Here is a 17,238-nt window from a genome sequence, read left to right on the forward strand (position 1 = left end):
GCAGCACCTTCTGCTTCACCACCTTCCTCTCTGACTCTCGCTCCCTGCCAGAGGAAAGACACAGAGAAGAGAAAGAAGAGCACAGGAGTGAAGCCGTGCAGGTGAAGATCTGTTGCGCAACAGATCAGAAGAAGAGAGAGAAAAAAGTGACATTAACAGGGAGACAGGAGTCAGACATTTACCCAGTCTTAAGACTTAAGGAAAAAGGGGGCAACAGAGGGAGACAGGGGCTGTTCAGTGGGTAGTTGAGAATGAAGTGAAGATGCCACCTGTGGCACTAGTTTGAATCAAGAACAGCCTCCTCTAGTCTGCGTGGCTGCCGTACTTGCCACATCTGTTGACTACATTTTTAACACTAATGGCTTCCAAGAAGAAGTGGGCAGAGCGGAGGGAGTTAAGACGGGAGCGGCCGTTCTCCACCCGGGATGATTCATCTGTTGCATCCGGGACATCTGGACCAGGACGTCCCACCACCAGGGGGCGTTTCTCAGAGTCGTGGAAGAGGCTCAGCTCCAGAGGGGGGTCCACCAAGAGGGGGGTACTCAACTCTCAGCAGCCACCGGTAAGATGTTTCGAGGCCCCCGCTACTGGTTCCCCCAAAGATTAATCGATGATCTGGGTGCTGGGAGGGGAAATGGGACAGGAAAGGCTGCTGTTAAGCACCTGTGAGAGATCAGGAGGTAATTGGGGTAAAGGAATTTGTAAGACTAATTTAACCAATCAAATGTACCAGTTTAGTAGTTTAGTACGAAACTGGTACATTTTAGCAGACTTTTTATACTTCTTGAGTGGTAAAAAACATTTAGCGTTTAGGTAGGTTGCTGTTTTTGCCACAGAGTAGTTGTTTTTTTAGCTTTATAGTCTGCCATCACCTGTTACCTTGGAAACCACATGCAGCAGTCAGAATAGCTTTATTATATTCATATTGACTTTATTGTATACACATACTCTAAATCACACAAACATATAAGATCACTTACTGGTTATGGCTTAAAGCTGCCACTTTTTTCTTTAACTTTACTGGCAGTCTTCTGTAGGAGCACCACAGTGTCGTGTCTACCAAAGACTAATGGTGATTAAGGTGCCTGCGTTTCCTGCACATAATTAGCAAAAGGTCCAAAGGACCAGCCCGTAAAAACCCAGAATACCCAGTGGATGTGTAATGGGACAAAGGAAAAGAACTGCACATGCAATAGTGATTGAAACAAATGAAATAACTTACCTTGTGTATTGAACCAAACAAGAGACCAGCCTTGAGGACAGTGCCATTTGGAAGTTTTTGCATTTTTTTAAAAACAGGTATCAGCTTTATGACTCTAAAAACAGATATTTTAATCTTGGTAACACTTTATAATAACCCTCAGCAACCAATTTTAGCAAATATTTCTCTCACAGTGAAATCAGTTTTCTTGCTCTACTTGCAGATTATGTGTATAAATGTATACACTATATTAGAGAATCTGTTAACATTATGTAGATGAATATTAATGTTTATGTGGCTCACTTGTCAAGGCTGTGAACCTGCAGAAGAGCTTGTGTGATTCTGTGCGAAACCAATGGGTTGAATGACAGCAGCATTTGGGAATGATAATGGACTCAGTAATTACATTTTTTTTCTTTTATAGAGTTACAATCACATTTGGAAATCATTATTCTGGATTGTATTATATTACACAAGCTTAGGATCAAGTAACAATACCGATGGTTATTAAACAGCTTTATTATTTCACTGTTTCCTCACAGCAAACTGTTTGCTAAATCTGAATTATCCATCAACAACATATTAACGATGGCGACTACAAAGTGTAATCTCCATCTTAATAGCCTCTTCGGAAATGGCCTACGCATAATACAATATTCCTGTGGATTAGCATTACTTTACAATTTATGAATAATCCAGGAGACAGAATTAAACTATTAGCACTTGCTTGTAAATATATCGGAAGTTTAGATGAATCACTGAAATTCAGACTCTTACTGTTCTCTACTCTTCATTTCTTATTTCCATTTTTCTGCTTGTCTTCTTGTTCCGCTTCAAAGTGCCAGGATGCTTGTGTACTCCTTCTTATGGCAGCATCTGTCAAGCTAGTGGGAAAAATCTTCTCCATAGTCACTGCAGCAGTGATGAAACTTCTGGGTAATATGATTCTTAGGGATGCAGGGTCTGGTTCACACTATTTTCCGAAATACAGATCTTCTTTGATGTCTATGGATTTAGATGAGACCAGCTAAAGCCATCGGTTAGCCGAACTATCGCACTTAGCCAATCTGTGGCGTGATTTGGCAGCAGTTCCTGCAGTTGGAGATGTGCAGGGGACAGCGATATGCACAGATGGAGATACTAGATCTGTTTCCAGTTTCTCACTTGTGCTCCAGTAACCAGTACGATTTAATATTGCACACAAAAAAACTCAAAGGAAATGGAGCTTTTATTTATTTATTTTTTAGCCACATGGACTTAAAGGTAGTGAGCAGCTATACAGTTTTGTTCCACGTGGGCTTAGAGATCATCTGAATATATGGAAAAAGCTCATTTCATAACATTAAAGCCATTATATATTCTCCTGATTGCGTTTCATGTGCACAGCATTAGCTTCTCTTGGTCATTTGGGATTTGAGTTGCTTGGATATGAACCTCTGTGTCATACTACACTGCAACACCACTGCTAGTGTCACATCATTAGTCATCCATAATGGCTGCTGTAGGTGTGTGTGTGTGTTTGTATGCCTTTTTATAGAGCGAGTGAGTGATCCTGTGTGTGACTAACTAAATGAGTGGGACAGACAGTGAAGAATAGAAATAGTGATAGATGAAGAATTACTCACCTAACATCCAATATTTTGTAATTATTCTGAATGGATGAAAGACGGGAGGATTAGAGGCCAGGGAAGACCAGGAGAATGAGGCATTTAAAAAAAAAACATTCACCACAGTATTGTGGATTTAAGTGTATTTCTTGAAATCTCGAGTAAATGTCTGCATACTAAATGGAAAAAAAAAACCTTACAAAAAAGGCGAATAAGGCAACCAGCTGCAAAGCCTTTATCAAACTAAGAGATGACATCTTCTGCCAACTTAGGTTAAGAAGTTCAGTCAAAGTGCTTTCATGAGCCTGTCAAATGTAATATTCCTGCTCAGGCTTTCCAGTCTGCTTAAGTTAAAATGACTTATGCTATTAAGTTACAGACTTTTTAAATACTTCTTATTTCAGCTTGTAACCAAGTGTTTGGAGTGTTACTTTTATGCTTATTTTTTAACGTATTACCCATAGAAGTTAATTTGTTCCAGATATTACATTACTTTTCCGTTTCTTTTGTGTTATGTATTTAAGTATAACCTCAAAGTTGACTGCACAAACAGCACAGTGCATTTCGTTACGATACTACAAGTTGATCCTTCCTTTTACTTGTTGTAAATCAAACTGTGGCTTCTTGGTTGGGGTCAGCATACACTTAGTTTAACCATCACCCTGTGCCTAGATTATTATTATTTTATTTTTTTGCATAGAAATCGAAATGTAATATATTGCCTTTGCAGATGCAGATGAGACATTAGATGTATTGGTATATGTTTCTAGCATGGGTACAGTTTTCGATTTGTGGTCACATTGTTGTTCTTTTTCACAGCTCTTAGAATCCTCAGACATTTTTCTCCTATTTTCTGCACAAATGATCACTGCCACCTTTTCTTCACATCAATCTATCGAACTCATCCAGTTCATGTGCTGGAGGCTATTTGGGCTGTCATGGTGAAAGGGAGGGTACACCCAAACACAGAAAGACAGACACCCATTCATGCCAAAATTCAAACCTATGGCCAGTTGAGAATCATGAGTTAACCTAAGACGGATTTGTTTGCAAGAACTTAGTGAGCCCACTAGTGCAAATTCCGCACCAGAAAGACCCCAGGTGATCAGTAGATCTGAATACTTCTTGCTGTGAGCCAACAGTGATAACCACCTCACCACTGCGTTGCTTTTATTCACATAAAACTGTAAGAAATAAAACAAAACAAAAAAACAATAAAGGAACACATTTTGAATCTCATATCTTTCAAAAGTATTTCTAAAAATACTGATGCGAGCCTGTGCTACCCCTCAGCCTCCTAGAAGATGCCCCTTTGGTATAAAGTTGAAAATCCTACATTGTTTAATTCTCAAGTTATTGGATTCACAAACGTGTCCACACCACCCACTGACTATCTGCCCGCCTGGCCGGCTGACAACAATACCCCGTCAACCTTTTACAGCTGAGGGGTAAAAATGGCTAATAATTGCTTTAGAGGTGAGACTGTAAATTTGGTAGTTAGGTTGGTGCAAAACTAAATATAACATACTTTAAAAAAAAAAAAAAGAAATATTTCTGATTTTTAATTTGCTGGCAACAGTTTCATTTAACAAAGAAGGTACTGACTCTTTAGGTTCAGCACAGGCCACGCCCACATATGATTTGTGATCTACACCAGCGGTCTCAAACTCATTACGATGCATTCTCTTTATACAGACAAATATATTCTAAAAAGTTGACATCCATCTAAAAATAGATCGATTATGAGAAACATGTTTAATATAAACATTAATTCTCCACAGTTTCCACATTGGTCAGTCTACTGTCATTACAAAGGCTTCCATAACACAAAGGAACTTGCTTAACCATCATACTTCAAGCTAAGGCCATACCATACCATACACTTTATTTAAAAATCACTTATTTATAAAGGGCTAATCAAAGTCCTGTACAATATCATATATGTATAAAAGACAAACACAGGCCAAGTAAAAGAAGAAGTTAAAAAATAACAGAGGATATAAAAAGTAAGCTAAGAGCAACATCTCACGGTTTTGGCCTTGGGTAATGCTGCTTTCAGTAAGAGGGCTATAAAAGTGATGATAATTCAGCCTGATGCTAGTATGAAAACAACTGTTTAGCAATCCCTTCATGATGTGATCTCAGTCATTTGCAACACAGTGTCAAGTGAAGCGCCAAATATAGCGAGCCAAAGTCCAAAAATGATACTAACTTTCTTAACGTCCTTTCTTCTGGATCTGTACGTATTTATGTTAGTGAAACATGCATGCTTATGTTTATGCGTATGGCTAAAAAAGTGAGTGCAGCGTGTTATGTTGTCTGGCTGTAGCAGGTTCAAACTACAGCTTCTGCTCAGCTTTATAAATTCTCATTATATAATTGCAGAGAGAGCCAGCAGGCACGCAATCAGAACCCAGAAACTATGATAATTGAAGTGCAGCTGCTAATTAATATTATTGATCACACCTGCACCAGCACCAAAAACATGTCTGAGCAGTATCCACCGATGCCTTTCTATAAATAAAGCTACATATTGGGTGTTTATACTCATCGATGCACTTTAAGCCTGCACTTTAAAGATTGCTGCAGCCACTTTTTTAATGTGCATATGTTTGGTGGCTTCATCACCATATGTTAAATTATGCATTCATGCTGCATTTGTTGCAAATGGTTCGGTACAAGCTCCTCTCCTCTTTCACAGAAAAAGACTTGATACAGTTGGAGTTGTTACTTTGTATCTAGCCCAGCTTTTCACAGCCACACAAATTTCACACCAAATTAAGTTTGGAGCTATCGCTTAAATTTCCCTATGCACAAGTCTGTAGAGATTAAGTGTGTGATACACTGTTTCTCTCAATTTGGGTCTTTCTTTATTGCCATGCGAATGCCCTGCAGTTCACGAAGCCATCTGTGGATCATAGAGACCGTCTGCTCGGTAAGGCTAGAGAAGTCCCACATCTCTTTTAAAGGTCCATGGGGTTGGTTTTTTTCCTCAGGTTTCCCATATCTGTGTGATGTCTGTTTGAGCGTAGCTTCTGTGTATTTTAATATGTGAACCGTGTGAGAATATATGAAGAGTCTCCTTTTGAGGATATGGCAATTTGAGATGGGATGGTAGTGTCAAAGCCTCTCAGCTTGTACCGTCACTATCAAGCTTTGGTTGTAATGAGCCTCATCTCATGCCACAGTGGGACCATGCTGTCTGTAAAACAGATATTACCCCCCTCCCTTGATCACCCTTGCCCCCGGAGCATGACATCAAAAGCTCCCAGAGCTCATTTGACTCTTTTTCTTATAGGTCTTTAGCTGCTCTGATGGGACACATTGGTGCTTACTATGTTTTTCTGGAGATTTATTTGATGTTAAGAAATAGAAAAAAAGAAAAAGAAAGTTACACCAAACATCAGATAGCTTTTTAAATGGAAACCTGGCAGCTTTGGTCACAGCAGGAAACTGTTTTAGTGCAAAAGACCTACTACATTTTTCCATGAGTCACTCTGTCGTCTGTATATACTCTGTATATATCCCAGCTTCTAGCAAATCATTTTTTCACACAAAACTGGTACATAATGATGTAAGTTAAGATTTTATTTTCTATTTTTTTCCCGTAATTTAAGCATTGATGTAAAAGCAAACACAGGTCGATCACGCAGCCTCAGTTGGGGTAACCGAACTTACATCACTGTAAAAATGTCCTGCTTGCATACAACAGTCATGCGAACAAATCAAGTTCTTCACGTGTTTGTAGGAGAAACAGATGCAGATTTTGATGTTCCCATCTCTATGCTTCATGTTTTAATTTGTCTCATTCAGCTTCTACCATCCTAACCGTGTAGTTCAAAGTCCTCACTTGAAACCTCGCTGTTTTATTCTTTTCATTTAATGGTTCGTGCTGTGCCATTCTCTCTCTCTCTGCACTCATACTAGTTGACTGTATTTCACAATGGGTTATAAAAAAAGTTGCATCTGGTAATTCTCTACAGCTATTTCTGCTGCTATTTCCCTCCAGGCTTTTTTTTATTGTTATTTTGCTGCAGTGTTGGGCACAGGGTCTGCCTGTGCCCAACACTGCTTTTGCATAGAAATCACCCAACAAATAACCTGCATGATAATCTGCCGGATAAGATATGTGATCATGACTGGCTCCAGCATCCAGGCCTCCGGGCCCTCAGTCAGCAGTCTGGTCACTGGGGAGGCGACACATGCAAGGAATCTGAATCAAGGCAGGAAGTGTATGCTAGGCAATTAAAAAAATCCTCTCATGTTATCTCCTGTGGTTGCTTGGCAAGAATTTAAGCAAATTTTACATTAGCTGTTTCATTCATGGGCCTATGAGTCCTTCAATGTGCATGAATATGGATAATCGCCTCACAGAACTAAAAAGGTATGGCTAACTGCTTAGCATTGCTAACTGTGGTAGATGCTTTTACAAAAGCTTTTTATGGAAGCTTTTTTCCACCAAAAAAACAAAACAAAACAAAACAAAAAGACATTCATAGCTGAAATTTCATGGCAATAAATAAAATTTCAAGAAACTAACTTTAGCTGAGCGACTTGGGACGCTCTGTGAAGCTTACTTACCGGGAAGCATAAGGCATCAGTTGGGGGTGGAGTTTTGTCGCCATCCTGCTAGGTGGGTGGCCGCTCTGCCTAACTCGAGAACAGGGCAACATAGGATGTTGAAATTCATACCATAGGTGCATCTACTAAAAACCTTTGACATATTCCAATCTCAGTGACCTTGAACTCAAAGTCAAGGTCAGAGGTCAACTTTTGCATAAAACAAATTATTTCCTAAAATTTTGTTGCTTTTTTAGTAAAGTTTTATGATAAAAGTTAGAAATTCCACTTTTAGGTTAAGGTTTAATCACTTGCACTGAAAGTGCCCGATTTCTTTTTATATGTTCACATTTCCCTTTTTTAAATTTTAAAAGTATCTTCATAAGAGGTTACAGAGTTTAACCATACAAAGCTTTTGAGACCACTGTTACTAACAGCTTCACTGCTTCATTAAATTCTTTTGGAAAAGAGTAAATGTTCACCAAATAGCTCCACATCACAGTTGTGTTAGCAGTATTTCAGGCTTATTTTTTTTTAATGCTTCACCTTCTGCTCGTGTTGGATTCTCATTAAAATTAAGTCAAGTATAATAATGCTTCTGAGGCAGAGGTCATAAAAGAGGGAAAGCTTTCACAGTTCCTATGGAAACAGTGCGTTTTTTTTAAGCAGTGCTTTAGAACAAAAGTCTCTGTCTCACAAACTTCTTTGTGTTTTCTGCTCCATTGCACAAACACTCAAAATATTAAAAATAAGATCAGACGTCAGGTTAGTGCTGTTTGCCTCTTCAAGCTATTTTTACAGTTAAAGACAGACACTTAACGATTAAATGCAAATAGCTGTATTTTTGACATTGATTGGAAACACGTTCAGTTTTATACTGTTAGCTGTTTGGATCCAAAACTCAATGAGAGAGTAAAAGCTTTAATTACCTTCTTAAACATTTCAAGTTTTGAGTGATTATGTGATTTCTTTGCAACTTTTTTGCTAAAGGTGGTCAGTCTTTCTCCTGCTTTGCATAAAACGTCTCATTTTTACCTACATTTGCATCCTAGGTACAGTTTTCTGGTATTGATTCTAATATCGCTGGGAGGCACTTACTGATTTTTTTAGGGCATGATGTGTTTTTTTTATTTTATATTCATAAATAAGATGCACTTTTTATTTTGTCTTGGCTCTCCTGGGCTCACTTTAAGTGTTGTCATGTTTTTGAGAGTCCTAATCTTCTTTTTACTAATGTAACAAAGAAGATTCAGCCTTCAGGTTATGATGCTGTGTGAGTGTCGCAAAGACATCATGATGAAAAGAAGAGCTACGTAGCTCTCTTTGCTGACTGAATACACTGTCTGGTTATATTAAGTTATAAATGATGCAAACCATCTCAATTGGCTGCTTGTGAATCTGATATGTGCCTTATCTTGCAACTTTGTTTTGTGCTTTCATGGTTTGTGCTTTGAAGTTCTCTCAGTGTAGCTGTTCAATAAGTGCAGGTGATTAACAAAATGTGACACTCATGCAAAATCAATTGAGCAAATATTTTAGTGCTGTGGTGATACTAGTGCCCCCTTGTGGCTCCTACAGTGAAAGAAAGAGATTAAAAGACCACTCAGCAGACAATTATTTGACATTTATTTTCCTAACTACTGTGCAGATGTTCTGGTAATGGCAATTGCATTTGCACCCTGTTGTTGTCTCAGCAACACTTTTTGTTGCTTCTGGTCACTTAACACGCTTCTTGTTTTTCCAAGCTTCTGACCTTTCCATTTTCAATGCTAACCCGAGCTAGCAGCATTCTTAATTTCATTCCAGAAAACAGGTTTTAATAAATTACTATTCATGTTATGCATAATGTATAGTACCCCTGCTCTATATTGGCAGATACCCAGTATTTTTTAAATTCTTTTCATAGAAGTGTTTCATTCTAGCACAGTAAGGTGAGAACCACGGCTTCTTTGTAAACCACTGGCCTATTGTAGTACAACTCATGTTAATTAAATAGAAATTACACAGCAAAGGGAAGGGGGAAATGAGGCGGCCATCTGGAGAAAGGCTAGTGGGTGGCAGATGGACAGAGACAGATGTGGGAAATGTGAAAACATCAGTCCCCACACCACTCTCAAACCGGCATAGTCTGGCAACAAGTTGCTGACTGGGAATTAGCTGTCAAGCAGCCCTGCTTTGTACACAAAATTTAAACAGAAGTAAAACATCCTCTTGTTGATGAAGGAATCATTAATTTAAAAAACAATGACAAGAACAACAACCTGTTCTTGTAATGCAATAATAGATTTAAATTTAAGTAGTCCATCACGTTCATAAGCACCTCTTACTCAGTCTGTGCTGTTCTTGCTACCTCTGAAGCTGTCCTTTTCTTTCATAACCACGTTCTCTTGTTTGTTTGTTTGTTTTTTAGATATTATTATTTTTATTTTTTCCAAAACTCACGAGTCTCACATGTTAAGACTTTGAAATGGGAAAACTTCAACTGAAAGATCAGATTCTTTTTTAAGCTAATTTACACTCTTTAGACCTAGAACATGACATAAACACAATAAAGGACCTACTCACTCCTCTTTGATGTTTTCCGTCTCGTCGTTCCCGTCCTCATCATCACCTGCCTAAATAAATAAATAAATGGACAGGATGAGATGGCACCCTGTGGTGAGATCTCACCAGCTGTCACTGCACCATGAGATGACCTTGTGAAGATCTACGTAGCTCATAGGCTATATAATGCCAGAACTGGGGAAAGAAAGGTCATGAGGAGCCCAGCCCACCAAGAAAATGACGTGCTTATCTTTTAAAGTTTTATTTTAGAGTCCATCTAAATTGAAAATCTGAAACAACTGAGTAATTGGTTTATTTTGGTAAGTGTCATAGCATGTTTGAGACCTTCGTTTCACTTTCTGTTAGCGGCAGTCATGAATCAGAAGAATCCCGAGGCTGGGCTGCTGGCATGCCAGCGCAGCTAAGTCCTCAACGTTTTAATCTGCTTAACACACTTTTCAGTGGCAGACCAGTAGTACAAATAAGCTGGTTATTTGATGGCAGGGAAGGTGTGTATGTGTGTGTGTGTGTGGAGGGTGTTGACTGACATCCATAGCAACAGTAGCATGGAAACAGCCTAAAGTATCATGTGGAGTTTGTTTAAGAAGTGAACACTGTGGGAGGTGTCAGATAGTGGGAGAACGTGCTGCGGAGACAAAGCATCTTTTGGGAGGATAAAAGCAGTTATTTGTACGTGATTGTGTCCGTGTGTGTACGTGAGACAGAGGAGGAGAGGGAGTTTGTGACACAGATGGAGCTTTAAGTGCCAGAGGATTGAGTAGGCAGGCAGGGTAAATTTGAAACATCTCAAAGTGTTTGGTCTTACAAATAAAAGTTGAACATTTAACGACTTTTTTATTTTGTTTCATTTTTTTTTGAACTGCCTCTGTGCCTCTGACAGCTGTGGCAGTGTTTTCAACTTGTTTACTGTGAGTATGTCTGCTAAATGAATGTGGAAATGACCATAACTCTAATTACAATGTGGAGCGGGATATAAAACCTGATTTAAAAAATAAACAGATAAAAGTTGTTTACTTTTGGCATCATATATGCCTCAATCCTGAGCGTGGAGACTGTGCAAGTCTCACCGCACCACAACACAGTTTATGAAAACAGTGAGCCAGTATCTGCACGTTCACTCAAATAACAAGTCAGGGTTTGCTTATGTTTCCCAGAGGTGGGAGTCTCGCCGTGTTGCAGACTTCTTGAAGATGGCTTCTTCCGTGTATAAGGTGGATGTAGCTTCTGATACAGAAAAAACCTTGCACCTGCAGTTTTTCAACTGCCAAAAGGGGTCGACTCTTCTATTTGAAGTCCAGCTGTGGAGAAATGCATTAAAAAAAACCTAATTTCTAGTTTTCCAAGCCAAAACATATCTCCATGTGGACATTATGACTCTGTTCCAGTCACAAAGACGGTCATGTAGGATGGATTTTAGGGCAGGCTTAGCTTGTGATTGACATGTCACAAACCAGCGTTTATTCTTCGATTTTGCAGTCAGACTCCTCTTCCTTCACTCCTCACCCCTCATGTGCTATTTGAAAAGAGGAACATGGTGATGTCAAAAACTCTCATCTCGAGGCTTCATCACAAAAAAACCCACATTGTTAACAAACATCATGGCTGCATTCATCGTTTAAATGGCGATAGCACAATATTCTGCAGAAATACCTTCACTGCCATTATTGAACTATTGAATTGAATGAGATATTTCTATATACTGCAACGTCATCAGTCATTTTTCTTTTTCTTTTTTATATTTAAACAACTAAAATATCCATACAAAAAGAATGAAAGAAGAAAAAGAAATGAAAAGAAAAAGACGCAAAACAGGAAACAATAAATAAATAAATAGAAGATACATAAGGAAAAAGAAAAAGGAAAGAAAAATAAATAAATAAAAATGAATAAATAAATAAATAAATTTAAAAAAATGTAGATCTTTTGTTTCCATTAATATAACTAATATTTCTAGTAGTTAACAAAGTCAAAATCTAAAGCAAAAGCAAAAACTGGCCAGCGTTTTTTAATGTAGTCCATCCATTTCTTCCATCGTGATACAAACAGGTCCCTCTGTAATTACAAGTCTGTAATCTGGTTGCTGTCACACACATTTTGGAGGTGTGGTGAGACCCTTTTGTTGAAGTGTGTCTCTGGAGATCTTCTCCCTGGAAACCATTCAGAAGGATGATGTGAATGGTGAACTTTTCGGGGCAGGGAATTGAAAGGGCAAAAATGAACTGCTGCCATGGATAGAAAAAGAGAGGGAGAAGAAAAGCAAGATGACAGGGTATGATAAGGTTGCATGGCATACTATTGTTGCTGTGTCAGTGATTCCTCAACTCTCCTTGATGAGGCAATGACCGCGGTGGGCACGACGCACACTATCTGCATGTTTGGAGAGATTATATGTGTGGAAGCTGCCTGATTGAAGGCGTATCCTGACCTCAAAAACTCTCATTTCGATTGCTTCAGTTTGACTCGAGTTGAGTCTTTGTTATGCAGCCCGCCAAGGTCCTCTGAACTATAAGTGAGTTTGCCTGCACTGTCTGCTTTTGTCTAGATAAATTGCTATAAATAGAAAACAGGAGCTGACAGATTTTATTTTTTTTTGTAGATAAAATACCACACCATACACCACGGAGGGCTTCTCATTTATCGCAGTCTTCTAAATGCCATGCAGACAAGAACACATGCCTGGGTGACAAGGAAAATATGTGATCAGAAGTCATCAAAATTGTAGCTTTAATAGGGCTTTTATTTATCGCTTCTTCTTCCTCACTGATCCACCCATCAACTCCTCACAGCTCTTTTCTCTCCATTTGATTTTACAGAGACGTGGAGGTGTTATGGCACTTCAGTAATACTTTCTGCAAAGCTTTTGGATCATCCTTGACATTTACTGTGAAAGAGCACTGTGAATTAGATTGGGGAGATCGTTTTCAGGTTACTTTGTCTATACTTTGTGCAGCTTGCCTTTCAGGCTTGTGCAGTAGAGTGGCAGAAATTCAGAAGTGAAATAACTGGCGCATGCACAGCTTCACGCTGAAACAGAAAGAAATTAAGCAAAAGAAAAAGGAAAAAAAATGTTAAAAACATTAAAAAGGCACGCGACCTCAAAATTACTGAAATAATTAATCAGATACACTTGTGATTGTTATTATTAGTGCAGGATAGAGTAAAGGCATGCTTAAACACAAGGCATTGTGACTTGCCAAAGCAATATATAGCCTCTTAAAAATGAACATGCTTTGAGTTGCTCCCCTTATGGATTTGTCAGATTACTGGCATGGGTCCTGATCAAAGCTTTTTTAAACCCGCCTCTAAGCAGCCTCGCTCTGAATTCCTTCCGCTAATTTATCCTCGCTGAGACAGAGGAGGAGAGGAACAGAAGTGGAGCAAGAGAGGCAGACAGAAGTGTTTCAGAGATGCTCAGTCATGCCTCGGCAAAAACAGCTTCCATTAGCGCCCAGCTCATATTAGATTAGAGTTTTTCTGAATGCTGAAAGAAATTATAAGTCTTAATTTTTCATTTCCATTCCTCTTTTTAGAGAAATCATTAGTGTTTTTTTAATGGGTTAGGGTGCCATGTATTGATTTGATGAACAGGGCCTGACAGACAGTGAAATCTCTGCTGGCCTCTTGGTCTTATTTTTTTATTTTTTATTTTTGCATATTTGTCACATTTGCATGTTTTAGATCATCAAATTTCAATATCTGATAAAGATCATATTAATGTGATTGGCCAGTCATATTATGTGGTCATACTATAAATAGTAGCTGGTATCTGGGTTTGATCAGTTTGATCGGGCAATGCCGTTTCTGAGAAAAACAAAACAAAACAAAAAACAGCCAATTGGAAGCTTCTGCGGCTACAGCCTGTAATCACACCTGTTTACCACCGAGTGAAATAACTGAACTTATGGGCCAAAATAATAACATACCAGTAATCCATAGAGAGGAGGCTTCTGAAGAAAGAATCCAGAGGCAATCTCTACAAAAGCACGACTCAGCCAATTCAGACCCAGGCAGCAGGACATGACTCCTACCTGTAAAAGCTATGGAAGTCAGGTGAGGGATGCTAAGCTAGCAGCTACTATTTACAGTGTGACTATACAATCCGATTGGCCATCAACCAGCAATTAGCAATGCAACATTAAATCAAATATTCATTCTGCTACACATGGAAGAGTGGTGAACTTTCCCAGGAGTGGCCAGCCTACCAAAATTACTCCAAGAGCGTATTGGCGACTCATCGAGAAGGTCACAAAAGAATGCAGAACAACATGTACAGAACTGCAGGCCTCACTTGCCTCAGTTAAGGTCAAAGTTCATGATTCAATAAACAGAAAAAGAGACTGGGCAAAAAAAAGGTAAAATCCACGGCTGACCAAAAGGAACACAAAGGCCTCACGCCCCCCCCAAAGAAAAGAAATATCAATGATCCTCAAGATCAAATACTGCATTTTGCGTGTACTCGGGTTATTTTTGTCTAATATTAAAAAAATTTTAAAGCCTGTAAGTGCGACAAAATATGCAGAAAAATACAGAATCAGGATCGATCAAACACTTTTTCACAGCACTGTACATTTTAGCCCTGACTGTCAGCATTCAAGCTTTCTCCCAGAATTTGAAGGTAGAAGTGATACCCCTCTGGCAAACACATAAACCCAAACAAATAAAAAGCACTTTGATAAAACTGGTAAAGTGCAACCTTTAAACCAACCTCAGCCATTTTTAGGTTAAAATGTTAGTGTAGGTGTTGATTATCAGACCAACTTGAGGCTGGCCTTTGAACAGAATTGCAGCTTTGAGTTTGAGTTTGATTGGTAGAGCTGCTTTATGTGACTTTGTTCTATTTCTGGACATTTCAAAGAGTTTTTCTGATTAATTACCCAGTAAATGTACAGTGGGATCAATCAGTCATCACTGCCTGCTGTGGGTCACACATCTCATCTTGTTATCAGTGTACAAAGTAGCTAACTGTTTAAACATTCACCCTATTTAGACTTCGCCGTGTGATGTTTGCCTCTGCTGATTATCCCTGATGCTTAGGATTATATTTAATGGAACTATAATCATTTCTCATGACATTTGCTGGAATATTTCCTCCATAATATGCTCCAGGAAGCATCGGTGTAATTGGTATGCTGACATCGATAAAGTTAAATAGCACGTATTCAGGCTACGTAAAGCATCTAATAAAACGGTTGCCAAATCTAGAATTAGGAAAACATATAATAGGGAGCTCTGTCTTTTTTTATGTAAATGTGGATGTATTTTTTTTATATAAATTTTGTCATCTTTGATTTAGGATCTGTTGATCTGAAACCCGTGTTGCACCCTCGCTTTGAACTGTGGCTTTGAAGCTATTCAGTCTGATGCCGTGAGTCTGGGCTTTGAGGCTGAGTGTATCCTCCTATGTATCTCCTGGTTTAGCGGTGCTTGTGGCAATAATGATTGCGATAAAAGCCATTACCAGGGGCCCCGGGCCCACTGGGCTGCAGGTCTAGCTTTATTACTCTGACCCATAGGATGGTAATTACGCTATGTCTATGTTGCTACGGCAACATGGAGGTTCTCCACAGCTAATGCAAAATTTATGTCAGGGGAGTGTGGCATTTTGTGTTTATACACATTGTTGCAGGCAAGCGTTGAGTCTTGTATGTGAGCATGTGTGTCACTTCTGAGAGCTCATTTCAAAGACAGAGGCAAAATGCAGGAAGTTGACCCATTATTTGTAGTGTCCATTATTTCACCTCACTGGTTCCAGCCACACAGCTGGGTACTAATGCCTGATTTTAGGCTGGGCTGGAAACATTTCAAACAACAAACCACATCAGATGCTCTCAGATTCCTGAACTAAACGGATCCGAGCACCCGGGGTGAATCATTTCATCAAAGTCTGCTTATATTACAGCGGTTTTTGGATTAGTTTCATAAACTATGGCTTCTGTGATATACTGAATGAAATTACAATATCTGTTACATACAGCTCTGAAAATCTTTCAGGCTGTAAAAGTTTTGCTAAAAGTTTCTCAACTTGATCCTGGATTGAATTGACGAATCAAAAGTCTAGTGAAGCCACAGAGAGTGCTGCAGAATGAGGCTTCAGGTTTAAGACAGCAGACTATTCCACAGCACTGGGGTGCAATGAGTGACTGTTCATTATAGTGGCTCATGACACTGAGCCGTGTCTGCATTGCTCTGTTGACTCAGAAGATTAGATCGGCAAGCACTAAGGCTAATCTGGCATTTATAGATTTCTCTGAGCCTGCATTCGTGTGTGTGTGTGTGTGTGTGTGTATGTATATGTGTGTGCACTAGCTCTCCTTTGAGCACTGAGCTGACGGGGACTTGTGGGCTTCAGGTATTACCAGATGGGCCGATCTGTTGTCTCGAGATGAGTGTGTCCCTTTAAAGAGAGAGAGGAAACACCAGATCACCTATGATACAAACAGATGTTGCAGATGGATCCTCCTCGCTCAGGTTCTCATGTGCACAAAGCGACCTTCTATTTTCTTACCTGCTGTTTTCTTTTCGTGATCTGACTGCAGCAAAAAGACCAGAGACTTTATGTTTTTGGGTTGCCCGTATGTCCCATTTGTGTGACTGTGATATCTCTTATCACTGTGAAGGAGTTTCTTCAGATTTGGTGCAAATGTTCACTCGGGCTCAAGGAGAAACTGAGTACATGGTGGCTGAGAACAAGATATTTTTTGGGCGTTACTCATGGAGAATTACACTAACTCACATTTATTACGTGTAATAAAAACAATAAAAAAATATTTTATGAAATCTGTTAAGAATGTGTTCAAAAGTAAAAATTATATTATTATTTTTTAGGTAAATAACAAACATAATTGACATTTTTAGACCCAAATATGATCCGACACAGTGGAAGTCAGAAATTAATCAAACGTTACATTAATAAAATTCATTTTTTCTGTTCAGTAATGCAAGTGTTTGGCATCTAAATCAATGATTTTCAATTTTTAGTATTAAAAATATCATTTCGGTTAAAGAGGTTGCACACACATGGTATATTAACCATTCCAGAAACATAAAAAAATATTTTAGTAATTAACAATAATTTTAATTTAGAGCAGCTGTGGCATAAGACTTCTAGTGTGTGCTGGGCTAATAAATTTGGTAGGACTGAAAATTTCTAACTCTGGTGTTGTCACAGGAATAAATGGCGTTAATTTATATTTGAGTTTGTTTTTAGATGATGTAGCCCAGCATAAGGCCACAGGTTTCCAGTATGATGCAATGTCCTTTAAACGGGCCACAATGACTCCACCATAGCCCAGATAACCTCTGACA

General features: G+C 38.9%; 1 protein-coding gene across 8 annotated transcripts in view; it reads left to right on the forward strand.

Annotated features, from left to right (window-relative positions):
- trpm3 (transient receptor potential cation channel, subfamily M, member 3) overlaps window positions 1-17,238 on the forward strand; it is a 147,496-nt gene continuing 130,258 nt past the window's right edge. For 5 of the 8 annotated variants that reach the window (XM_086313942.1, XM_086313945.1, XM_086313952.1 and 2 more), the window contains exon 1: window positions 1-562. In XM_086313942.1, coding sequence (XP_086170068.1) covers window positions 359-562 — 204 coding nt within the window. In that variant the 5' untranslated portion in view covers window positions 1-358. The remainder of the gene's footprint in view (window positions 563-17,238) is intronic. The other 3 variants (XM_086313948.1, XM_086313951.1, XM_086313955.1) reach the window with 1 other exon arrangement.

This window comes from Aulonocara sp. 'chitande type north' Nkhata Bay, linkage group LG12, assembly GCF_057382095.1.
Source record: "Aulonocara sp. 'chitande type north' Nkhata Bay isolate Kocher_YH1m ecotype deep benthic linkage group LG12, A_spYH_male_GT1.1, whole genome shotgun sequence".
Lineage (NCBI taxonomy): Eukaryota > Metazoa > Chordata > Actinopteri > Cichliformes > Cichlidae > Aulonocara > Aulonocara sp. 'chitande type north' Nkhata Bay.